The following is a 27,521-nucleotide window of genomic DNA, read 5'->3' as shown; positions in this document are numbered from 1 at the left end:
GAGTTATACATTACTGATAATCAAATTTCAATCTGAAAATTTGTAAAGTATACCTGGTTTACAGTACATTATAAAATAATGGAGTGTTTTCTCAAGCCTAAATGTTGCAAGAGGGGACTGCTGGCCCCATATTCATGGAAAGTTTGCAGAAGCAGTTTTGAATTTGAGTTGTGATAGGGTAATAATAAATTATTTAGCTGGAATTTTGTTGTACTTTATCTTTGTATTAATTAAAGGAATATACTGTTGATTTATTGTGTTTGTATTGAACCGGGGACTTGGAAACAATGGAGAGGCATTGTCCCGCCATAGCCCTCAATGGCTCACAACTCCACAACAGGCCACAGCAGTCCATCCACCCCACTGCCGCCCCACACTGAACCCAGAGTTATTGTGTGGTTCGGCCCCCATCGGACCCCCCCTCTCCCTTGTCTCATTCCAAAATACCCACCACTGATCTAATGGCAGCTATGATGTTACTTAGTAGGCAATTAAAATTTTTTGAAAGGAAGAGAGACTCATTCTAAAAATTTGTTATTTTACAATCTTTTTTCTTTTTTTTTTTTTTTTTTTTTTTTTACCTTTTTGAGGTGGTCTCTCGTCTTGTGCTACTTAAAGGATGTGAGTGATTTGAGCTTACTGATTTATATGAGAAGATTTTACTATCTATTATGTAATATATATGTGAAATATACAGTGAGGAATATATGTGGGTTTATGAATTAATTCATTATCAATTACTGTAATCAGTGTAAGTTCTGGAACGAGAAGATTTAGCAATAGTAATGTCCGATTTGCCTATGTCACGTCTAGCAAGGGAATAACTATTGAAAGAAGTGGTGATATAATAGACCTTACAAGAAATCACCAGAAGAATAAAAGGTAAAAAGTAGAACTTTATAATATGTGCAGACACAGAACTGTGTGGGTGTGTCAACGAACTGATGTATAAGTCATCTACAACATTAATAATATACATATTAATTCATTATACAGCCTGCCCCCTCATCATTCGCTCTTGCAATTTTTTTTGCTCATCTTTCATTTCCTACTAGACAGAGATAATGTTTCTGTACAAATACATTGTTGTAATTATACTTGTTAAATAAAATGGATACTTATGGAACAAATATCAGCTTTTTTTTGAGGCCATTACATAGTCATAGTGAGTGGTGTGGCCCACAATACTAGCAAGTCTGTACACGGTTGCCCTACAGTAATGCTCTGTGGCAGAAACAAGAATAGGGTGAAGTTGACCAGGCATGAGTAAGGTAGTGTTGTCACTAGACATATTTTACAGTGTGAAATAAAGATGCCCATGCTTGAACGGTAAAAGACAGCCAAAATGCATGTCGATGACATTGTGGTATTTCTTGACTTCAGAGTACTGAGGTAACTATCGGTTAGTGTGATTCTGTTCTTGTATTCACAAGGCGAGGAATGCAATTTGTAATGTGTTTAAGGTATAGGAACTCATTTCAATGGGTATCGGTCTCTCCATTTCATATTGTGACGTCGCAGTGATAAGTTTAGTTTGTCACTTTTGTACACAAAATTCAGATAAAAATATTAGAAATATACTCTGAGAGTAGAATATACATAAGTAACAATAATGCGTGTGATTCTTTCATATCCATACTAACCAGCTATTAGTAACTTTTTAATTATGTTTTATAATTAAAACACAGAACAGAAAAGATATAAAAGTAATTTTATTTTACAAAATTAATGTTCATAATATTAAATTATTGAAATGATTAGAATGGTAATTATTTGTTCACTTACATAAGTCTTTGTAAGTAACACATATCTTTGGTTATACTGTGTGCCAAAAGTTTTGGCAGGAGGTGATGATGTAACTCAGTTCGAGGATAGCACAAAAGCAGCTTATTATAAGACATTGGACAAGTCAATTAATATCTACACAGATGAAGGTGATTTATATGCATACATATTTAAAATTACAAATAATGCATTTCAAACATTTAAATATTCTTCAACAGATTACAAGTAGTGATCCAAAGATTTTCCAATGGTTCTGACCTCAGTATTTTCTTTTATGCGTGTGAGAATTTTTTCATAAAATTTAGTGTGCATGCAGAAAGTACAGTTTTGGCACACAGATGTACTGATTTGGGTAATATGTAAATTTTAGATTTGTTTTGTAAATTGCTCGTAATATCACAGTTTTTTGCAGTCTACTGTCCTTTCCTATTACACTTATTTTAAAAAATGTAAGAGTTCCCACAATGTACATGCATGGTGAAGGAGAAAAACCAAAGACCTAATACAGAGCTTTATATGAATCTCTAGATGTGCGTCCATACACGATTGTAATGGCCCTTTTTTGCAGTTTGAATGTGATGATGGGTGCTTTAGAGTTAGCTTAAAATGTGACCCCATATTTATGATGAGAATGAGTATGGGTATCATAACACTCTTTTCTGTTTTTTCGCTACATCAGCATTTTAGTGAGTAAAGGAGGCAGCAGGTCTTGCTCAATTTTGTGGTAAGATAATCTAAATACTTATTCCATTTTATATAGCTTTGGAGTCATAATCCTAAGAATTTAGTTGCTGTACTGTTATACCTTATTCATTGTTAGAGAAATGGGATGTACATATCCTTGTTCGGAACATTGTGAAAATTCATGTGACAGCTTTTTCACTATTTAGTAAAAGCAGATTGTTTTGTGCCCAGTTGCTGAGCTGTTTTATGACTGTATCTAATTATTACTGTGCCAAAAGCCTTGCTGCAGTGGTAATACCAATTCCCATCAGATCTTAAGAATTTAGTTGTTGTACTGTTATGCCTTCTTCATTGTTGATAGAGGGAAATGGGCTTGGTTAGCTCTTGGATGGGTGTCCAAGTCTGCCCAGCACTGTTGGCAAGGGGAGCGCACTCAACCTTTGTGAGGTCATTTGAGGAGCTACCCGATTGAGAACTAGTGGCTCTGGTCACAAAAACTAGCAACAGCCGGGAGAGCAGTTTGCTGACCACACGCCTCTCCATGTCGCCATCCTGTGTGCCTGTGAACTGAGGATGACATGGCGGTTGGTCAGTACTATTGGGCCTCTAAGACCTGTTCAGATGGTAGTTAATTATTGCTGTAATTCTTCCTTACTTTCACATTTTAACAGAATTGTCATGTCACATCTGCAAATATGTTGATTTTATGAGCATCAATGATGATTTTATAAGCTTAAGTCATTATTGTACAGACTGAAGAGAAGTGATCCCAGTACTGACCCTTGGTCTGTGCCATATTTGATTAGGTTATACTTTGACAAATGTTCAGAAAAGGTTTCAAGACTGACATTAGTGTGCCTGATGCTCACCTTTTGCTGAAGATTGCTCTGGAAGGAACTGATCCAGCTGTTGGACATACCACAAATACCATATTTTCCAAGCTTTGACAGCAGACTATTATGATGTCAAAAGCTTTTGAAAAGTCAATAAATGTGCCTCTTGGTTTCCGTTTCATTTCAGTCGTCTGTGGCATAAAATTAATGCTTTCATAAAAGGTAGTTGTTGTTGACCTCTTATTTCTAAATCCACTTTGTTCATAACAAAGGAGTTTGCTTTTATTTTGAAACCCCATAAATTTGACATATGTAAATTATTCTGATTTGAAATGCAAGAGGAATAATGATGAGCCTGTAGTTATTTACATCATCTCTCCCACCTTTTTTATACAGGCAGTCCCAGGAGGTATGGTCAGTATCCAAGGATAGGACAGGAACAACCATTTGAAGCAAAGAAGTCTAGTAAAAATGTGCTCTAAAATACATACTACTGTGAGTACTTGTTCATCTTTGCTAGTTATACACACATCTCTTCTGCTGAACAAGTGCGCAAAGTTCTTAAGGTACGGATTTTAGAAACCATTTTTAGCAGCCTTTTGTTGCTTTGAATGATCGTTTCTGTCATATTGCTGAATATTGACCATCCCTCCTGTGACAAGTATTTCAACTAGTTTTATAGTACTCTTCTATTAAGATTGTTGCAGGGGCACCATCAATGTCTGCAGAGCTGGAGTATTTTAATGTTTCTAGTGCTTCGCTACTTCATTTTGTGCCACAGTGGTGATGTTCAGTGACCTACTACATGTTCGATTTTATCATATTAGCTGTAACATCTGTGAAAAATATGTTAAATTGTGTTGGCTACTTGTAAGAGATTTGATATTTTTATTATTATCTTGTGATATGTTTTACACTGTGGCTCTGTTTTCACAAATTTATTGTTTTTATAACACTTCACATGGTCTTCACTTTATTTGCAGAATTATAAGTATACCATAGAAGACAGATATAGTATGGTTAGCAGTGTATAAAGTTGTGGCTGAGCAAGCAAGATGGAAAGATGTGTTTAAAATAATGTATGATCGAGAAGATTGTGAATACACACAAAAATTATGAACATTGGATGTTGAATTAAATTTGAAAACACTTTCTTGTTCCACATGTTTTAGTCAAAATAATTAAAATCCAGGCCTTTCCTGAAAATAATAGAATGACAAAAATCAAAGCTGAGAGAGTCAGTACATAAACATAAGTATAGTTAATGTTTGGCTTCCTGCTCATGTATAATTTTAAATACTTTACAAGAAACTCAGCAGATTCAGAAGGGTGTAGGCTGCAGTAGGTACTGGGAGATGAAGAAGCCTGCACAGGATAGAGTAGCATGCGGAGCTGCATCAAACCAGTCTCAGGACTGAAGACCACAACAACAACAACAAGAAACTCATAATTTTTGCAATTACAGTTGAATTTCATCTAAACTTAATCTTTGAGGACACAAGGCAGGAGTGTTACAAGTTGCACATACATCGCCCTAACTCTGAAACCACATGTAAGGAGCTCTCTTTACGTCAACAACATGTGGCTGTGCAAAACTAGGGAAGCTTTTGTTCAGAAGATGATGTAAACTCATTGATATGTGTGATAAACTCATTGATAAGTGAAACAGTATTGAAACTTTACAAAACATATTTACCCCTGAACATTTTTTTTAGGAAAATAGTAATAAGAGTAATAGTGTTGTTTCTTATGTATTGGGCCATAAGCTTTCAATGTCTGATGAATTATTTTCCTGGTGATGAACTGTTTTCAGTATGCCTCTGTACCAACTTCAGCGGTCAGTATGAGTGAACTGGACCAACAGCTGTTTGTTTCAATTACAATGCAGCATACAGTTCAGTTCAGGGGAAGATGTCTCAGAGACAGACATTAGCGAAAATTCCAGAAGCATTCAAGAACCTACTAATAAGGAATAATAAGCACCATTTTTGTAATTTATGCAGCCTCTGCCATGAAAAGTATTCTGTCATTTGTAATAGGTAATAGTGCTGTGTCAGTTGAAAGGAGTCGAGGCTGTGCGGACTCCAGCTGCTGAGAGTGGCTCGGAGAAGTGGTTCTACTATCACACACACAAATAAAATCTGACTTGGCTTTGCAACTCCCAGCAGAAGGTGTGGCACATGTAAAATGCAGGATAACATAAAAATATTGTGTGATACCAAGGTATCATGTTGGGGAGTAAAAAATTATCTACACTTTTGTGTAGCACCAGCATAAGAAGGGTCTTCTTAGGACAGAGGTCATGCTTCTGTCTATTAAATCATCCTCAATGAACTTGGCTTCTGAAGGGTTCTATGTGATGGGTACCAAAGCAGCTGGCAGAAGAATTCAAAGTGAAACATGTTCACATGTGCCAGTGCACACTCAACTGCTTCAAGATAAAAGGCAACTCATTTTTGACCAGGATAGTCATTGATGATGAAACATGGATTCATTGCTATGAGGGCGAATCAAAACACCAGGGTATGCAGGGGAAACACTCCAGATCACCACAGAAAAAAACAAAAGGAAGAATAATTAGTGTTTAATTTCCTGTTGACATTGAGGTCATTAGAGATGGAGAACAAGCTCAGAATATATTTGAGGGGGTGGGGGGAGGAAATCAGCTGTTTCGTTTCAAAGGTACCATCCCAGCACTGGCCTGGTGCAGTTTAGGGAAATCACGGAAAATCTATATCTGGATGGTCGGATGTGGATTTGAACAGTCATCCTCCTGAATGCAAGTCCAGTGTGCTAACTACAATGCCACCTTGCTCAGTTCTGGATCACCAAGGACAAAAAATTCAAGACACTGCCATCACCAACAGCAATATGAAACATATTAAAATAATAGTGCATTTAAAATAGAATATGTACATATTTTATAATAAGTGAATTAAAAAGTGTGGTTAAATTTGCATTGCCTGTGAGTGTCTCATTAGGAAATATTAACTTAAGTATCAACAATTTTGTGACCTTACAAGCCTGCATACAGGACCTAAACATAAGCTTTTCCTCTCACATATTCTGTTTTTGTGGACAGCCACCTGTACAGTCTACCTGATGACCTCATCTATGTTGGAATATGGGGGGGGGGGGGGGGGGGGGGGTGTAATTTAATTTTTAATATTATGTAAGTGTATTTATCTTTTCTTGGATGATTTTGTACGTTGATCATATAATAGATACACAATATGGAAAGCAGAACAGAAATAATTGCAAAAGAACTAATATATGGTACCTGAATAAGCTCACCAGACAAATAATATGGGAGAGTCAATTCTACAATGTACTTATAAAAAAAGTTGTGCTTCAACATGTATATTATTTTTTAGTAGATTCTCTTTGTTTTTCAGTGCACTTGGTCTAGTGGTCCGCAAGCTTGTGTATTTATACTAAGGAGAATTTTAGTTGGTTGCAAAGCTACTTTTATACCAATTTATGCACTTCCACATTTGAAGAAAATCAACAACTTGGTAGATCATACTTGAGCAGCCCAGCTAAATGAAACTTGGTGGGAACAAGATCTAGGTTGTAGGGAGGATGTTCCTGCATCTCAAAACCCAATTTCTTAATGTAGTGTTAATAGTTTCAATGGTGTGGTGAGCTATGTGCGGGTTGACATTGTCATGCAACAGTAACACTTTCTTTGACAACAGATCATAACAGTTCCTGTGAACTGCTGGTTTTTGCCTGTTTTCCAAAAGTTCACTGTAAGACACTTCCCATGTCTTTACATGCTCTCAATATAATCATCCCAAATCTCTATCACCTTCTCCCATACAGATGGAAGGTGTCGTACACAGTCCATCTCTGTCGATGTCTCACAAGGAAAGATTTATGGCATGTATGATGTCTTCTCTTCTGTTTTAGGTTGCACCACAAAGAGGATCCTTCATTTTGGCAAACAGGTCATAATTGCACTGAATATGGTGGGCGGTCCAGTACCGCCTTCCCCCAAGTAGACAGGAGCTACTGCATGGCGTTCGCCATGTAGCATCATGCATTGTCATGAAGGGTGAAAGGACGCAGTGCTAGAAAATTCTGCTGCTTTCTTCTCCCTGGTGTACAAAGGTGATGTTGCAAGAAATTGCAGTAGTAGGCTCTAGTGACTGACTGCTCCTGATGTACACCATGATGCAGGATTAATCTGTAGATATTGTGAGCCACAGTAACCACCACTTTGGTACTAGGTGGTTCATGGCACACATTCAATGGGGGATGAGATATTATTAAAAAATCCAACAGTGGCCCAAATCATAGTGGAAATTAAATTGGCCAAAATTATGTACTGCCACAGCCCCCTTCTAACAACAGATTCATTAAAAAAAAAACTCAGTTAAGTTCTAAATATTTTGAGCTTATTAAAACAGTTCCCAAGAGCTGAGTGCATAGAATGTTAGTTCAGTAACTGTGGAGACATACATTTGAATCTTGCAGGTAGTTTATCTTTTTTTCCAACTTTTAATTATATTTTATGCCTATTAAGAAATGGAAATGCTAATTAAGGAATATATGATTGCAATTTATAATAAAAATAATATCTTTCCATTTCAGCACGAAGTTCCAAAACATCCCAAAGATGTTCTATAGGATTCAGATCAGGACTCTGTGCAGGTCAGTCCATTACACAGACATTATTGTCGTGCAACAACTCCGCCATAGGCCGTGCATTATGAACAGGTGCTTGATTGTGTTAAAAGATGCAATCACCATCCTCGAATTGCTCTTCAGCAGTGGGAAGCAAGAAGGTGCTTAAAACATCAATGTAGGCCTGTGCTGTGATAGTGCCACGCAAAACAACAAGGAGTGCAAGCCCCCTCCATGAAAAACGCGGCCACACCATAACACTACTGCCTCTGAATTTTACTGTTGGCACCACTACACACGCTAGCAGATGACATTCACCAGGCATTCGCCATACCCACACTCTACCATCTGATTTCCACATTGTATACTGTGATTTGGCATTCCACACAACGTTTTTCCGCTGTTTACAATCCTTACACCAAGTGAGACGTCATTTGTCATTTACCGGCATGGTGTGTGGCTTATGAGCAGCCGCTCATCCATGAAATCAAGGTTTTCTCACCCCTCCTGCCTAACTGTCATAGTACTTGCAGTGGATCCTGATGCAGTTTGGAATTCCTGTGTGAAGGTCTGGATAGATGTCTGCCTATTACGCATTACGACCCTCTTCAGCTGTCAGCAGTTTCTGTCAGTCAAGTGACGAGTTCGGGCTGTACACTTTTGTGCTATACGTGTCCCTTCACATTTCTACTTCCCTATCACATTGGAAACAGTAGACCTAGGGATGTTTAGGAGTGTGGAAATCTAGCGTACAAACGTATGACACAAGTGACACCCCATCGCCTGACCACGTTTCGACGTCGGTGAGTTCTGTGAAGTGCCCCATTCTGCTCTCTCACAATGTCTAATGACTACTGAGGTCACTGATATGGAGTACCTGGCAGTAAGTGATAGCACAATGCACCTAATGTGAAAAACATTTGTTTTGGGGGTGTCCGGATACTTGTGATAACATAGTGTATCTTCATGGTCAGCACAAAGAATTACTATTAATGTTATGTTAATAGAAAATGTAAAATTATCCAGGAACTCAAACTATTTTCTCACAACAAATGGTAAGGAAATTCAGTTTCTTTTGGAAAGCAGTGCTGTTCAAAACCACAATAGGAGACATTCCGTATTTCTGTATATCCTCCGAACTTACACACATTTCATAAATATATATGGAGGGAACAGTTAGGATTTGTAGTTTCCAAAATAATGCGTGACAAGACTCTGTTTGCTGTGCAGTACTCGAGTATCAGACAATTTTCTTTGGGAGTTTCAGTATTTGTGATACACTACTTGAACTTCACCAGAAAATTATCCCATTATCTAATGACAGATTCAAAATAACTATGATTGCAATTTTTCAATACACAAGTCAGCGCACAGATAGCTCTCAAGACAAATAAATTTTGTACATTTACACAGCATTATTAAATACAGGTATAGTCCATTCCAGTAACAAACTGTATAATGCATTATCCAAATTCAAAACAAATATAATGACCAGAAACAGTTTCAGATTAAGTGTGATGGATCACTTGTCACACACTACTGCTGTACAGTAAAGAGCATCGAGGAAAACAAAACTGCAGTGCCGATTACAATTGTGTTTGTAAATTATATAAAGTAATAAAATATTGTGTAATATTGCTTCTTGCTAAAATGATGTGTGTAAAAATTTTAAAAAATGTGTAGACCTACTAATTAAGGAATGGTCGAACATATTTTGTACAATGTACAGTCTTATATTCACAGGGCCAATAAATAAATAAACCAAAACAAGAAATGACAAACTAACAGCATCTTCACAGTGAGAGCAGTTTTAAGCAAGGCTGTTCTTGTTCTTAATGCCTTCACACTGATTAAAATCCTGAAACTATCTGACAGGAGTTTTCTTCAAGAATGTTAATGTAACTCTAGTCAAATTAAAATAACTTGATAGTTACACCTGTCACTTGCCACATCGGGTGCCGCTTGGTTACAGATGACACAAAGATGGTGGGTCACTTCACGAATCCTGTTAATGTGTAGCAGGGAGCAATATTGAAAGTGGATACTGTGAGATATATCGGAAATGTGAGATGCTCTGTCGACAGCTTATTTTAAGTGACCAGTGACTGAACTGTGGCAGACAACGCGTTTTTTAGCCCTGAATTTAAACTCATTTCCTAAGCTAACCACAACTTCGTGATGTGTTATGTATCCAAGAAAATGGTGGTCAACAGACTGTGACAGAACTAAAATGTTCACTTTGATCACTAACTTGTGCAGAAGTATCCAGTATAAAATGTACGTATTTCGTTGGATTGTGTGTGTGTGTGTGTGTGTGTGTGTGTTTGTTGTGTGTGTGTGTGTGTGTGTGTGTGTGTGTGTGTGTGTGTGTGTGTGTGTGTGTGTGTCATGTATGATGAAATATGAAATAAAAGTGCCAGACTCATGATTTGGGATTGAAACACATCAAGAAAGAATGTCAGACAAGGAACTGGAACTGACTGACTAATTGTTGTGGCAGTTTGGCAACGGTGCATGGTTCGGGCATGATGTGCAGCACTCTGACTGGCAGAAAACAGCACCAATGTGTGAAATGTCAACTATTGAATAATTTTAATCAGCCTATAATGACACACATGTTGGTTTCACCATCTCTCAAAAGTGACTCTCTAGACTAACCTAGACGTAGGGCTACACGTAAGTGTGGAAACAAGAAAGAGAGAGTTGCCAGATGTGATGTTATGTGTCATAACAGATTAACAATATTTCATTCAATGCAACCCTCACCTCCAATAGACCTATATAGATTTGCAGTGTCTGTAGTTTACAGTGTCCTTCAGGCATGTAGAGAAGATGTCACTGACAATCCACAGCCATACGAAATAGAAGAGATGCATTCACAAATTACAAATAGGATTACCCAACAGCTGTACAGTTTATTAGTAGCACATTAAAATTTTTTCTGGTCTGTGACCTGAACCAAGACCTCCAACTTAATGCGAGCTGTCACCTTAACCACTTTGGCTATCCATGCAAGTCTCACGGATCTCGAGCCAAACCTCCGTATGTCGCTGTCCACATCTTTTAGTTCTTACCCACTTTCTGCCATTCCCCTGCTGGGAATTTTATGCTACCCACACAACATTTGAAATTATGCACAGACTCCACACTATATGGGGATGACAGTATATAACTAGTTAACGGCCAAACATATTTAATATGAAGCCAGAAATTTTTTAAACGAGGCTATAGCAGATTCTGTGGGGGAAATGCTACTATTCAACAGAAGAATCCATAGAGGAGGGGTAATTAAGTGTTACATTTTATTGTATGTATATATTACAAAATTATTTTATTATTATGATGGTGTTTGTTAACTTCAGCTGTTCTTTGTTTATGGTGAAATTTTACCACAATTTGACATGTCTCCTGTAGCCAAAGCAAATGATTTAGATTGTGTATGTTACGAGACAAACCACAGTTCACAATTCACAGACTCGTAATGAGTGGCAGCAAGTACTGTTACTATTTAACTTTTCCTTCCATAATAATTACATTTTCTCAAAGAGATGTGGATTGCTGTCAGCAGGTGTCCTTTTGCAACATGATAATGCAAGGCCCCACACTGCCCGTACAACAGTTGCAGCAAACACAGACCTGCATTTTGAGTGTCTTCCTCATCCATCATACTCACCAGACCTTGCCGCAAGTGATTTCCATATGTTTGGACCACTCAGAGACGCAATGGGAGGAAAGAAGTTCCGTTCTGATGAAGAGGTGCGCCACGCGGTGCATGAGTGGTTGCGCGGACTACCGAAAGAATTTTTTCTCAAGAATTTATTGCTCTTTGTAAGTGCTGGAGGACTTGCATTGAGCTTGGGGGAGATTATGTTGAAAAGTGATACAGCTTTGACCACTTCTGCACAATAAATAATTTTTAGAAAAATATTTAAGGTTTTCATTTGTCTCACAATTCTATTATACAGAAGCTGCTGTTATGTATTGAGGAGGGTAATTATAATCCCTACGAAACGTTTTAAAAAATCAGTGTACATAAATGGATAAACATAATGTAACAAATGATACAGAACTTGAAAGACAAACTCTCCAAGTTTTTTCAAAGGTGTGCCGCCAATTGTAGTTGCTCAAAACGGTGGAGAACCAGGCAGTGAAAGCATTGTGTGTGCTGGACTTTGCCTGTTACCAATTGGTAGTGTGTGTGCAAAGAGCTTTTTGGGCAAGTTTCACAACACACTACCAATTTACAACAGCGTAATGGAGTGATACACAGTGGAAAATACTTTGTAACTGATTAAGAGTGAAGCTGGGCAAATTGCAATTCCTGTGAGCCATAAGCCTTGGCGACAAACTGTGTCATCTAGAGTTCTGGATTAATATGCAGAACCATCTCAAAAATGACAGAAAGCAAATTAATCTTTAGTGACAAAGTCACTTTCCATCTTTCAGAAAGGTCAACAGACTCAACACAAACACATGAAGGTCACAGAATCCACAAGTAACTGTAGATCAAGGATTCTGAGAAAGTTAACACCTTCCGTGCTGTGACCAGCAAGACAGTCTATGGACCCTTCTTCTTCACTGAGGAAACTTTTAATGGTATCACCTATCTCTCCGTGCTGCAGTTGTGGTTCAGACCACAAACTGGAATCCATATTCCATCTTTCAACAAAATAGTGCCCATTCACATTTCCACAATTGTGTACGAGACTACCTGTATGATGCATTGCCCTGTTGTTGGATAGACTGCTGAGCTGGTGCTAGTCGAGTAGCTGCCACAGTCACTAAACAAGATGCCTTTTGATTTTTTTATTGTCAGGTTACGTCAAGAACACTGTTTATGTTCCACCTCTATCATAGAGACTTGCAACACTGTATCACAGCAACTGTTGTTACTGTCAGTCTCGATGCACTGGGTTGGATATGGGCAGAATTGGACTACTGTGTGGATATGTGCCGTGTGATAAAGGGTTACATATAGAACATCTATAAACATTGGAAAAAAAATATTAAAGTTTGTTTGTTATATTGCTATTTGTTGTTTATCTACCCAATTTTTTTAAATGTTTCCTAACTTTATAATTACCCTGTACAGTAAGAGACTGAATGAAAGACACATGGAAACATACAGACATGATTTCTCACAGTTTATGATACTGTTACTGAGTACCGGAGGAAAGTATACACCACCTTCTAGTTTCCTAATTTAAAACAAGTGAGAAAAAAATATTTTCTTAAATATTTATTATTGTTATTTAAAAAAAGATCAGTGTACTAAAATTCAGTGTCCCACATGAGGGGTAGTCAGAGTTTGTAATTATGACCTAGATAAACAAGAGTTATGGAAAAGTCACCCAGAAACCCTGGTCAGTGGAGACTTACAAGATGGGATGAGAAAGAAAGACTTTCCAATAGTGACATCAGTACAGGTGTAGCCGAGGTACCTCAAAACCATATGACACTCAGAGGAATACTTCAACAGAAGCCTTCCTTGGATCAACATTAACAATGATGTATCAACAAGAATGTCAATTGAATGTTGCACAGAGTCAGTCGTTTGAGATCATTTGCCTTGGCAAAGTGTACTGTATCTAAATCAAATGTTTACTCTTAAGTCTATGACTAGTCATTTAAGTATGGTTGAGCTGTATGTGTATAGTTATGTTTTGGAAAATGAGGACGACATGAGTTCTGGAGGGGCATAAGTTATCTTATTTTATCCTGCAGAACCCTCACACTGTTCTGCTTGTTCTAGTTGATGATCTGAAGACAGTAAGGGATATCCAGACACCAGTCAGTGCTGAACAGTACCGTAATACTGAAGGTGAAACATTTCTTCACGTGACGCAGCATCATGCAGTGCTCTCTTAATACATTTTATACCTGACAGTTCAAGAAGGTTGTGTGTGTGTGTGTGTGTGTGTGTGTGTGTGTGTGTGTGTGTGTGTGTGTGTGTGTGTGGGTGTGGGTGTGGGGGGTTATCAGCCTTCTGGCTGGTATGAAGTGAAGTGACCTGTGACAAATTTCTCTTGTATCAGTCTCTTCATCTCTGAGTAGTGCATTTAGTACTTGCACCCTATGTTCTCAATTATTTGTTGGATGTATTGCAATCTCTTTCTTCCCCTACAGTTTTTATCCTCTATAGCTCCCTCTATTACCATGGAAGATATCTCCTGGTTTCGTAACACATGTCCTATCAACCTGTCCCTTCTTTGTGTCAGCATTCTCCACGTGCTCCTTTCCTCACCTATTCTGCGGAGAACCTCTTCATTTTTATTTCTTACCTTACAAGGGAACCTCCCCATCGCACCCCTCTCTGATTAGTTGGCACAGTGGATAGGCCTTGGAAAACTGAACACAGATCAATCAAGAAAAGAGGAAGAAGTTGTGTGGAACTATGAAAAAAAGAAGCAAAATATTCAAACTGAGTAGTCTATGTGCAAGATATGCAACACAACGACAGTGTGAAATCAGGAGCACCGTGGTCCCGTGGTTAGCGTGAGCAGCTGTGGAACGAGAGGTCCTTGGTTTATGATCTGTCCGTTCATTCATTGACGTCTCTGTTCACTGTAATAAGTTTAGTATCTGTGTTTTGCGACCGCACCACAAAACTGTGCGATTAGTAGACGAAAGGACGTGCCTCTCCAATGGGAACCGAAAACATTTGATCTCAATGTCATAGGTCAACCGATTCCTCCACAGCAAAACACGTCTGATATATTCTATATGACACTGATGACGGCATGTGCGTCACGAATATGTTTTCGACCCACCTAACTTGTGCACTTGGCAAATGGGTAAAAAGATTCTTCTACCTTGCCCGATTTAGGTTTTCTTGTGGATGTGATAATCACTCCCAAAAAAGTGATGAAAACATAAGTTTGTCGCATAAACTGCAGCAAATGAATGCAACAGTTTCACAGCCGCACAGTTTTCCCTGTGCTCTGTCAAAACATATGTTTTTAATGTTTTCAAATTTTTCTGTGTGCAGACCGTGAAATCCTGCATATGTCCAAGCAAATCTGAACATGTCCTGGAATTTTGGAGAGTGAAGTTGATTATGTGCGTGTGCCTGAACTTTGATAATCGTCTGAAAATAAAAAATTAAAATTTGACTTGAACCAAGGACCTCTTGTACCACAGGTTCTCACGCTAACCACAGGACCACGGTGCTATTGATTTAGTATTTTCCTTAATGTTGCCTATCTTGAGCATGGACTACTCAGTTTGTAATTTTGATTATTTTTTTCATAGTTACACACAACTTTCTTCCTGTTTTCTCGATTGATCTGTGTTCAGTTTTTCAAGGCCTATCCACTGTGCCAACTTATAACTAAATCTGAGGGGGGTGCGATGGGGAGGTTTCCTTGTTAGCAGTCAACCTCATTTTCAACATTAGCTCTACATCTCTGAGACTTTGACACTCTGCTTATCCAGTTTTCCCATGGTCCATGGTTCACTTCTACACAGTGCTGACCTACAAATGTATCTTCTCAGAAATTTCTTGTGCTAATTAACTTATTTTTTATACTAAGAGATTTGTTTTGACTAGAAATTAGAAATGCCTTCTTAACCTTACGGAGAGCAAAGTGTGAGAGAGTGACTCCCCATACTCCTTCCACCTAGCCCCAAAGTCAAGAATGTGAATCTCGGTATTATTGACTGACATTCATTTGTGTGACATAAAATTTTGAGATTGGTATAATTATTTAAATTGTTAGTAGAATGGTGTAGAATCAAGCATAATCAGTTACTGGCAGGATTTAAAGAAACAGAGTTGAAATTTTGATAACGTGTGTAATCTGATGTAAAAATATAATGTCAAAATGTTCTGTAAATTTGTCTTCAATAATCTTTCAGTTTTTAATTGAAATGTGAAATCTGAACTGAAAGCATGGTAGATTAACCACTAGTTAAATATAAGTTAATGTAAAGAGATTACCACGTCATATTTTGTATAGAAAGATATTACGGTGTACCAAGTTTCAGGCAATTTAAGTGATTTAACAAGGGTCCAATGATGACGGTATTGACAGTTCAGATGTAAGGACCACTTAATGCTCCATTTGAAAAATCACACCAAATACTGGGGTGTGCTGGAAAGTAGTGCCTCCAAAGCTTTTATGTGAAAACTCTTTAGGGTTTTTAAGTAAATGTTATATATCTTTATTCTTCATGTCTACATATTTACTTCTCATCTTTATCACCCTGGTGTCAAACAAATTTCTCCCAATAGCAAACCCGTTTGTTGATACCATCACTGTACAATGTCTGGTTTTATTGACAGAGACATGACCTCGTGTCCGCTTGCACCACTTCATCACAAAGTGAAATCCTTGAAGGTGTTCTCGAAGTTTAGAAAGCAGATGAACATCAGCTGTAGCCAAGTAGGGGCTGTTGGAAGATGATCGATTACAATGAACCCAAGGTGTCACATTGTTGCAGATGCCGCAGCACTTGTGTGTGGTCTGACACTGTCATGCTGAAGGAAGGAGTGCTCCACGTGAGGACAAACTCTTCAAATTTGAAACTTGATTACAGCATGCTGTTCCTCATGCACCGATATAGTTACACTATCAAACCGCCATGTTACAGACTACAATTTGGAGCTCTCTGACAGTGGAAGACTGCACATATGTAGGCATGAAGAATAATGTTTGTTTTATTTAAAAAGCTTTGAGTTTTCACATAATAAAACTGGAGGCATTACAATTGAAATAGGAATGAAATGTTTCTTAAATATGGATCTACGATAGGAAATTCCCAATTGGGAAAGTTATTAATAATTTATTATGCCAAGAGGGCACTGTTAGATCACTGAGGCAAGTGTGCCAAGCATTTTAGGAGGTGGCAATTCCGTTTCACAGTCCACTCCCAATTGCACCCAGGATATATAACCAGCTCCAGAACTGCTTTGTGGGTTCATTTGTTAACAGTGTCTCACTATCAGACAGCAAGTCAGTGCTGAGCTTCAAGATGGAGCACATTGTGACGCTAGCTGCAACTGGGAATGCAAGCCTTGGATGGCTGATTGGTTATGAGAAAGTTTAAGATTGCACTTTTGCAGAATTAGGTGCACTAGCCTGTACTTAGAATGAAACTTCCTAGCAGATTAAAACTGTGTGCCGGACCGAGACTTGAACTCGGGACCTTTGCCTTTCACGGACAAGTGCTCTGCTTAGGTAGGAGATGAGGTACTGGTGGAATTAAGCGGTGAGGACGGGTCGTGAGTCGTGCTTGGGTAGCTCAGTCGGTAGAGCACTTGCCCACGAAAGGCAAAGGTCCTGAGTTCGAGTCTCGGTCCGGCACACAGTTTTAATCTGCCAAGGAAGTTGCATACCAGCGCACACTCCGCTGCAGAGTGAAAATTTCATTCTGTACTTAGAATTATTTATACAACTTTATCTCAGAAAATAAATTTGTAGGAGGACGTGCTGAAAAGTAACACCTACAAATTTTAGATACTGCTCCCAATATCAGTTGTTATATTACATGTCATGTTTATTAATCCATTGACTTTCTCCTTTTGCTTACATATGTTGTAACCCTCTGCCTCTACAGGGCTCCAAATTTTAGTGTGTAACATGGTGGTGTGCAATGTTGGTACATGAGAAACAGCATGCTGTAACTGAGTTTCTAATCACAGAAAACGCACCACAATTGGAGCACTCCATCTTTCGGCATGGCAGTGCCAGACCACATACAAGTGCTGTGACACCTGCAACAATGCAACGCATCGGATTCACTGCCATCGTTGATCTTCCATATAGTCCCAATGTGCCCTCATCTGATTTTCATCAGTTTCCAAAATTTAAAGAACCCTTTCGAGGACTTACCTCTGATAGTGGTGAAATAGTGTGCGCAGAGGTGAGGTTGTGGCTCCGTCAACAAAGTCAAACATTCTATGGTGACAATACGATAAACTGCTCTCTCATTGGGAGAAATGTGTTTGTTGCCAGAGTGCCTATGTTGAGCAACAGGTGTGTACACATGATGAATAAAGATGTAAAATGTTAATAAAGTTCATTTTATTTAAAAAGCTTTAGGACTTTTCACTTTAAAATTTCAGAGGCATTACTTTTCATCACGCCTTCGCAGATAATGGAACTTTGGTGAGATTTATCTTCTGAACTGTGCCAACTGCTGACAAGAGCAGTAAAAATTCATGTGATTTATGAAAAACTTAAGGGTGTGAAACTATATATTTTTGACTTCACGATTACTGCAAATGGTGAACTTTCAATTTTAGCGTAACTTCCTTACACCCTTTCAAGAAATGAGGAGGATTTTCCTTTTCAGCCACAGTGAGCTAAAATGTGGACAGGCACATTGCAAATTGTGAGTACCACTTTAGGATTATTTTCCGATTGATCGTTTAAGTAACTTACAGGTCCTTCTGGCGTGGTTGAACTTCCATTTTTAGAATCGATGCACTGGGACAAACTTAAAACACTCGCCATCCCATAGCCTGTGCTGTTCCCCCGTTTCGGTCCTCCTTGCTTTGTCTGTCACAAATTAGTTTGCTTACAACATAGTAGAATTCCATCACCTCATCTACTTTTTGTTAACCAACTTTGATGTTAATCTCACTTCCACTATTCCTCACCCCTTCATTCTTCTTTGTTTTAACCTCAATCCATATTCTATACTGATTAGGGGGTCCATCCCATTCAAAAGGTCATGCAATTCATGCAATTCCTCTTCGCTTTCTCTAAATAAAGTAATGTCACCAGCACATCTCATCATTGATATCTTTTCACCCTAAATTTTAATCTAACTCCTGAAACTTTCTTCTATTTCCGTCACTGCTTATTCGGTGTATAGTTCGAGCAGCCAAAAGACTGCACCCCAGTATAACACCTTTTCTAAACTGAGCACTTTGTTCTTCATCGTTCAGCACACCCTTCGATGTCTACCGACGATGCTTGTGTCAACAGCCTCAACAAAATTGTGTGTGCCAATGGAATAGAAATTGTCCGAGAGACTACAGAAGAATGTAACATTTCAGTTGCACCATGTAATGAAATCCTGACACAGTATCTTGGAATGCATCATGTTGCTGCAAAGTTTGTCCCACGGCTCACGAGTCACGACCTGTAAGACTTTCGTCTTGCTATCTGTGAAGAGCCTTTGGATTGCACAAATGAAAATGAAATGTTCCTTAAGGGAACCATAACTGGTGATGTGATGTGGGTCTACAGTTATGATGCTGAGACCAAGGTTCAATCCTCACAATGGGTCGGGAAAGGTTCTCAAAGACCAAAAACAGCTTATCAGGTCAGGTCAAATGTCAAAGCCATGGTGATTGTTTTCTTTGACTTGGAAGGATTAGTCCCTCATGAATTCATGCCACAGAGACAAACTGTTAATCAATGGTACTACTGACACGTGATGTGACACCTGCGAGAAAATGTGAGAAGGAAACGGCCTGAAATGTGGTGAGAGATTTCACGGCTCTTGCATCACAATAATGCACCTGTACAGTCATCCCAGTTGGTGCGTGACTATCACACAAAATACAAAATCACTGTTCTGCCCAATTCTCTGTACTCTCCAGATCTGGCCCCTGCGGACTTTTCTTTAATTTCTAAAGGTGAAAACCCTGTTGAAAGCATGACGATTTCCAACGATAGACGACATAAAAGAAAATTTGAAGACAGCGCTTTGAGTGATTCAGCATGAGGCAAACCGAGGCTGCTTATGTAAGTGTAAATGGCATGGGGAGCGGCATGTCAATTGTGAAGGAGAATATTTCGGTGGAGATCATGTGCAATAATTAAAATATGAGCATAGAAAAATTTTGTGGACAAAGTTCCAGAATTTTTTAAACAGACCTTGTATATTACTGCTGCTCACACAGAATGGGCGGAGGCTTGCAATTGCAAAACAACAATGAAATGGTACAAGACAATGTTTTGTGAGACTGGTGCACTTTGTACATAGGCGCACCTTCTCAAGGGTTAATGTTGAGGGTATATGTTGTAGGAAACGAACTTGTTCCGTTCATTCACTCTCAGCACTTGCAGCTTCGAGTTCGCATTAAGTACTGCTCAGTTCTGTCTCGGGTTCATTTTTCTAGCAGTGTCAGTTATACACTGGCACTGACACACAACAGTATGCAAACATTTACTGATGGAGAGCTGGCCAATATGCACCCTGTGTAAAGGCTTACAAAATGCGATAGAAGAGCGGCACGATGATGTTGTGCTGAGCTGTTCCCACAGTGACAGCAACCACATCACAGTAATGTTCCATCTGAGAGTTGTAGCATTACTCTTCATTATGTGTTGTACTCTTTGGTGACAGCATATTACACAGTTTTTCACTGTTGTGATGGTATCTTTTGTTAATACAATGAACGGATTAAGTTTCTATGCATTTTGTTAGTTTATACCTTGATGTCTTTCAGATATTCGTCTAGCTTGATGGGATCTATGGCACACAATGAATGGACCAATGAAATTTCAACTGTTGATGGAAGTTAAATGTTGATTTCCTCGCAATCTCTCTCTTCACGCACAGTCTTAATATGTCTTTTCTGTTTAATACCTGTTTCTTTTTACTCTATATTACACAATGAAGGTTAAAACCTGTTTATAATCTTGTTTCTTTTACCAAATAGAAGAACTCACAAGTTATTTTGATTACATGTGCACTTGTTTTTGCAAGCATAAGAAGAACAAGAACTTTATGCAGTCTTTGTAACCATCTGACATGCAGGAATGTTTGCCTTCTGCATCTTTTTTAACCACTATCCTGGTAAAAGTAAAAAGCTTCAGGTTTGGACCATGTAGACTTAGGATACAAAAATTAACTAGTTTTTTAGAGGTCTTTCATTTAATAATCACTTTTCATTAGAAACAAACAGCTGTGGATAATTATGGAACTACCGTTCATTAGAGCAATAGCTGAAGGCATCAAAAACACTGCAATAAATTTACAGAGCTATCTGCTGTATAATGAACACTACTTCCAATTCCATGAATAGAACTGATTGAATACAAATTATCAGGAATGTTGATTCAACAAAAGCTTGACTAAATTATCCTATTTACAATACTCTTTTCCTCACACATTAATTGGATAAACAAGTCTCCTCTAATAACTAAGTTCTAAAAATATTTTCGGTAAAGTCTTATTCAAATGTTACCATCACAGTTTTACACAACAGACTGATTATAGTTTCACCAGTGCCTCGTGACAAAAATTCTAAAGCAATATAGTTCTATAGGCTACTGCAGTTTCAATACATTTGTGAAAACATGTTACTCACGTGTAAGAGTTTAAAATTAAAAAAAGTCTATCACCAATAAATTAATTCTCTCATTGAGCTCATAACAATGTGAGCACAATCCATATTTTTATGTGATTAGCATTTACGCTAAGCTGATAATTAATGTGGAAGAAGATAATGTGATGTATCTGCAGGTTCTGTTCTATCTTACATGAAGACAATGTAGCTATACTGTGCAAAGACTGCGGACAGCATTTTCATGCTTGACATAATTTAACTGGCACCTCACCACCTGTCTTTTGCACTAGGAAACATTAGATACCAGTAAAAACATGACAGTTATTGCTAAGTACACAGCCAAATTTCTTAAGTTTCAGTCACAGCAACCGGTGGCAACTTTTTTGAGAAAGTTAAGGCGAAAGTTATCAGTGGAGAGCGTCTACAGCCTAGATTTAATCCTCATGTTCAATAAGAAATATAGTAAGAAATTTCTGGCAAAATTTAAATAATTTAGGACTAAAAGATATGCACACTGAATAGCAGAAGAGTTGAGTCACCGATAGGCAAACACAAGAGAGGACGAGCACTTGGCTAGCTTCCTGAAGAAATCTATAGACAAGCTGGAGTAGAAACATATATATATATGTACATACGCGTGCGTGGTGCCAACATCGTGCTGGCTGGACAGATAATAGCAGGATTGCAGTTTGGAGGGTGGACTGGATTGGGGGTTGTGTATGGTGGAGTAGGTAGATGGAGAAAGAGGCAAGAAGTGAAAGGAGCAGTTGGGGACGGGTAACTAGCAGCTCACAGAGAGGCAGCAGATGTGTAGGCTAGGAATGTGGGGAGGGAGTGATGACAGCTGCACAAGCTAGGCTGCGACACGTGTACCACAGCCAGCAAGGGGCAGCACACAATGAAGTGCCGTGGAGGTGTGGACTGGGAGATTGGGACAAAACAGAAGAGAAGGAAACTGTTGGATACATGGTGTGGAGACAGTGGGATAGTGCAGATTGATACCAGGAGTAGTATGAGAATGAAGGACGTGTTGCAAGTGTAACTTCCACCTATGTAGTTCAGAATAGCTGATGCTGGAAGGAAGGTTCCAGATGGCAAGGGTTGTAAAGCAGCCACTAACTCTAGCACCTTGTGCTCACAGCAGGTTCTATCACTGGGTGGCCCACTTTGTTCATGGCCACAGTTTGGTGTGGCCATTCACTCTGATGATCAGCAGAGTTGGTATATGACAAGACTGCTTTCATATGTGACCCTGCTTCTGATGGGATAAGATAAGTCTGTTTACAGGACTGGGCTGGGATGTGGTGGGTGGGTGAATCTGGCAGATCTTGCACCTGAAGCTCTTACAGGGATATGACAGTGTGGCAAAGGGTTGGGAGTGGGAGTAGCACAGGGATGGACTAAGATGATGTGTAGGTTTGGTGGGCAACAAAATGTCACTTTAAAAGGGGTGGGAATGATTTCGGGTAGGATATCCCTCATTTCCAGGCATGACGATAGATAATCAAAGTCTTTCTACAGTGACTCTCAACCATTCCCACACCATCACCAACTGGATCATTACTAATCAATATCTTGATGCCACCCCCCCCCCCCCCAAACACTAACACCCAATGCCCCTGCCACTGTCAAACACTACTTCTCCCTACGTCCTTTCAATTCCAAACCCACTACCCATTCCTCACATACCTTACAAAATATATCCTCATGCACAACTTCTCCAATGAGGGGAGGGTATATAACCAAATCTGTGGCACTGCCATGGCCATCCTTATGACAGTCTTCTGTGCCAACCTGTTTATGGGCCATTTAGAGGGAACCTTCCTACTTTCCCAAAACCCCAAACCCCTTATCTGGTTCAGGTTCATTGACGATATCTTCATGAACTGGACTCACGACCAAGATACCCTACCCTCTTTCCTCTACAACCTCAACATCTCTCCCATCCACTTCACCTTGTCCTTCTAAACCCAATGTGCTAACTTCCTGGACATTAGCTTTCACACCCCTGATTGCTCCATCCACATCTCTGTCCATGTCAAGCCCACTAACCACCAACAGAACCTGCATTTTGACAGCTGTCATTCCTTACACACCAAAAAGTTGCTTCCATACAGTCTGGCCACCCCTGGATGGTATATCTACTGTGATGTTCCCTTGCCAGTATGTTGATCTGATGGTCTCCCCCAAAAAACTAGCCCGCAAATAGGCTTCCCTGTGCGATGTCCTGATACACCCCTAATCCCCCAACAAACCCCAAGAACCAGCTGCAAAGGAGCACCACACCTGTCACGCAATATCACCCCAGACTAGGGCAACTGAACCATAACCTTTACTAGGGCTTTGATTGACCATCATCATGCTTGCAAATAAGAAACATCCAACCCAAGATCCTTCCCACACCTCCTACATTGGCATTCCTTAGCTCACTCAATCTACACAACATCCTGGTTCATCCCTGTCACTCCCACTCCCACTCCCACCCCTTGCCACACGGTCATACCCATGTGGAAGACTCAGCTGCAAGACCTGCCCAATTCACCCACCTGGCACATAACTCCAGTTCTGTCACGGACCTCCCATCAGAAGCAGGACCACCTGTGAAAGTAGCAATGTCGTATACCAGTTCTCGCCGCATAGTATATAGGCATGACTACAGCCAAACTGTGGCCAAGAACAAACTTCTCTACCCAGCGGGGTAGTAAGTTCAACGGCTGCTTCAAAAATCCATTGCATCTCAATCCTTCCACCTAGCACTAGCTGTTCTGAAGTACATAGAAGTGAGTTATCCTTGCAATACATTCTTTGCTCCCATAATCCTCCTTGCCTCAATTTCTGCTAAGCCAGTCCGCACAACCTTTCTGCAATACTTGGCCCTTCCATTGCCGGTCACCACTCCCAATACACATCCTGCTGATTGTGCACTGGACCTCACTGACTCGAGAGAGAGAGAGAGAGAGAGAGAGAGAGAGAGAGAGAGAGAGAGAGAGAGAGAGAGAGGGAGAGAGAGAGGGAGAGGGAGAGGGAGAGGGAGAGAGAGAGAGAGAGAGAGAGATATATTGCATGCACACATGCATGCTCGGTCTAGCTCAATTTCGTCCGGAAGGAAGTTACCTTGTTCTGTGTGCACCTATGAACGACTCAATGTTTCTGCTAGTGGGTGTATGTCTCCTTTACTCCTAAGTTATTTATGTTCAATAAGAAACTTACTAACAACTTGTGCTTCGAATTTATTATGTTTTTATGAACAAAAAATAGCAGAAATCATAAACTCTGAATGTGTTTATACTATAGATTATTTACAATTAAATATATATTCATTTCACAGTTCCAAAACCAGACATTTATACATATTATGAAACAAAAACTTTATCATCTTATAAAGTTCCTCAAACTCAAAGTGACAAACAACCACGAGCTGTTCAACAATATGTCACTCCAGATCCACGCTTACAATTACATGCAACAGCCATAGACATGAAACAAAGTGAACTGTTACAGAAATATAACAAACTTCTGTTTCTCATTTGCAAAATTGAATTTTTCTAAGCAATAAAGATTGCTACAGTGCTCATAGCATACAATAGTTTAAAAAAATATCATGTGAAAAATGTAATTATGTAAGTTGTCAAGGACCACAGTCCTTGTAAATAGAATCACATTGAAAGCTCATTCCGTACTAGGGTCAAGACACTCGTTCCACAATAACAGAGGAAGGACTGAACCCACATCACATTCTTCTCAGAGAGAGGGGGAGACTAGCATTTTTAAGCACCAACTTTTGTAATTTTCTATGTTTTTTTTCTTTCTTTCTTTCTTTCTTCCTCTTCCCTTCCCTCCCCTCCCCTCCCCCTAAAACTTCAGTGTTCTCTGATATCCTTTCATTATTATATCTCCCTCACAAGACAATTGCAGAGGAAATTGTATGAGCTAATCTTGCAGCTTATCAGCAACAATAAAAGGAGGTGATATATATATATATATATATAAAAGAGTCTATTAATTATCTATGCCACTTCCCCTACACACAGAGCACCAAAACATTAGCGAGTCTTCACAACTTTGCTCCACAGTACGTACATTCATACTGTGCTAGTATACGGGACAACTGTACTATCAATTTCGCCAGGATGTGCCTTCCTGATATGCACCGTCAACCTGTATTTACGAGCGTATGCTTTGTGACAATATGGACAAGCTGCTTTCTCCCGATGACATTCAGCATGCACTCTCAGGTAGGCTATCGACGTAAAATTTCTGTGGCACACCAGGCACTCAAAGGGCCGTTCACCCCTGTGGACTCGTTCGTGATCTTCCAGTCTCGCTTTGTCCGCAAATACCTTCCCACAGTCAGAACACCGATGCGGAGCGTCCGGATCTGGATGGAGTGCGGCCATATGTCTTAAGAGATGGGCCTTGTCCGAGAACCTACGGCCACAGTAAGCACACTCGTAAGGCTTCTCTCCCGTGTGCGTCCTCATGTGTATCGCCATGTGTGACGTGTTCGAGAATCCCTTCCCGCACTCGGGGCACGAGTGCGGACGGGCTACCGACAGCGGTACACTGCCAGTGTCAACGGCATGCGTTCGCAGGTGGCGGATGAGACATGGCTGCTGCCGGAAGCGGTGACCACATATGCGGCACTCGTAGGGCCGCTCTCCCGTGTGTATCCTCCGGTGGACGTTCAGCCTGGCCCGGTCGTAGAAACGGCGCCCGCAGTCAGCACACTCGTGCTTGAGTGCATTGGCATCGTGTGTGGCGACGTGGCGTTCGAAGCCCGGACGTGTCGTCAGCTGCTTGCCGCACTGCGGGCACTTGAACATGCAGGAGGCAGCTTCTTCTCCGTCAGAATGGGCAGTTCGTTGGTGTCGGAAGAGCTCGACTGGCCGTAAGAAGGCACGTCCGCAGTCTGTGCATGAGTGCTTTGCCCTGGCACTCTGGTGTTCTTGCGTACGGTGCACATTCAGATCTTTCCGGCTCGGGAAAGCCATTTGACAGTAATGGCAGATGAAGATTCCCTGAGCATCGGGCTGCACGGTTTTCCGAGATGTCCCGTCAGCACCTGCACCTAAATCTACGCTGCCATGTGCCTTTGCATAGTGGGTATCCAACTCGTGCTGGCTGGCAAAAGTGGTCATACACACGACACACACAATTGTCCTTTCCACCATTACCTTGACAGTGCTGTTCAACTGAGACACAGAGTTACGTGGCCGCAACCTCCCTACCACGCAGAGATGAATATCGAGGTGTTCCTGCTTCGTGAAAACTCGCTTGCAGAGACTGCACTTAAATCTTTCCTCCTCGTGTCGATTTGGGCATCTTCGGGCAGTGGCCAATACGTAGTTTTCCATTAAAGGCAGATCCTTTCTTTGGAGTGAAAGTCCTGTGAGATCTTGTGCATCTTCCCTCTGAGAGTGAATATGTATACTAAACCTCGGATCAGCCTCCTCAACTTTGCTCATCAGAGGTCCACTGTTGACATCATTCCAATGCTTCTGTCCTGTGCTTGTCACCGGTGCGGGCATCTCCAGATTCTGCAACTGCGACGTGACCAGCACGGATCCATCACCCTAGAACACCAGACAAGGCTGTTGGTCTTCTGTGCGTTTCATGTCTCCTCTTCATTTCAGCACAAAATGTTTCACAAACACAAGAGTCCTCCACTTACATACACCCGTTATAATATCACATACTATGTCATGAAATTATTGTGTTCAAAAACATTGATAAAAACACACAGCAGACTTCATGAATAATACGGGCAATGTTTAACACACACACACACACACACACACACACACACACACACACACACACAAAAGCAAATACAACACTCAATCAGGCCAACGTGAACGTACAGTGTAATGTAACAGATTGATATTTGCCTGCTGGGCTACACAATACGGCTGATTACTAAACATCACAATACATGACCATTTCGTTACATGAAAATATACATATAGACTTATATTGATTTTCAATGTACACTATTCATTGTATAATGGCATGAGGAGTAATAGTTGGTCCACAAAAAAACAAACTTATTAAAATTATGTTTAATGACAAAACTGAGTGATTGTAATACCAACAATTTTTAATTGGCTAGTCTTCAGTATGTATTAGAACAGTGTTTTTTGTACAAAGTGATAAAACTTGAGCATTTGGGTCTCCACTATTGTAGGGAACTAAGATTCCCAATTCATTGTAATGAAATTTGCACATTTCGAAACTAATTAACAAAAGTATTAGTTTTACAGTATAAAGCATAGGAAAGATTTGCACCTCTCAAAACAATTTATTTAAATTATACTAATTTTTTCTGTGAATCATGCTGTCAT

The 27,521-nt window shown here is 39.8% G+C and overlaps 1 protein-coding gene across 1 annotated transcript in view; it reads right to left on the bottom strand.

The window, feature by feature from the left end:
• The window catches only part of LOC126291471 (zinc finger protein 845-like), a 121,661-nt gene that overhangs the window by 36,602 nt on the left and 57,538 nt on the right, over window positions 1–27,521 (bottom strand). The window contains exon 4 of the mRNA XM_049984982.1: window positions 25,269–26,753. Coding sequence (XP_049840939.1) covers window positions 25,269–26,753 — 1,485 coding nt within the window. The remainder of the gene's footprint in view (window positions 1–25,268; window positions 26,754–27,521) is intronic.

The sequence above is a fragment of the Schistocerca gregaria genome, chromosome 9 (assembly GCF_023897955.1).
Source record: "Schistocerca gregaria isolate iqSchGreg1 chromosome 9, iqSchGreg1.2, whole genome shotgun sequence".
NCBI classification, from domain to species: domain Eukaryota; kingdom Metazoa; phylum Arthropoda; class Insecta; order Orthoptera; family Acrididae; genus Schistocerca; species Schistocerca gregaria.
Note: the sequence above shows the minus strand (reverse complement) of the source record. Positions and strands in the feature narration are given on the sequence as shown.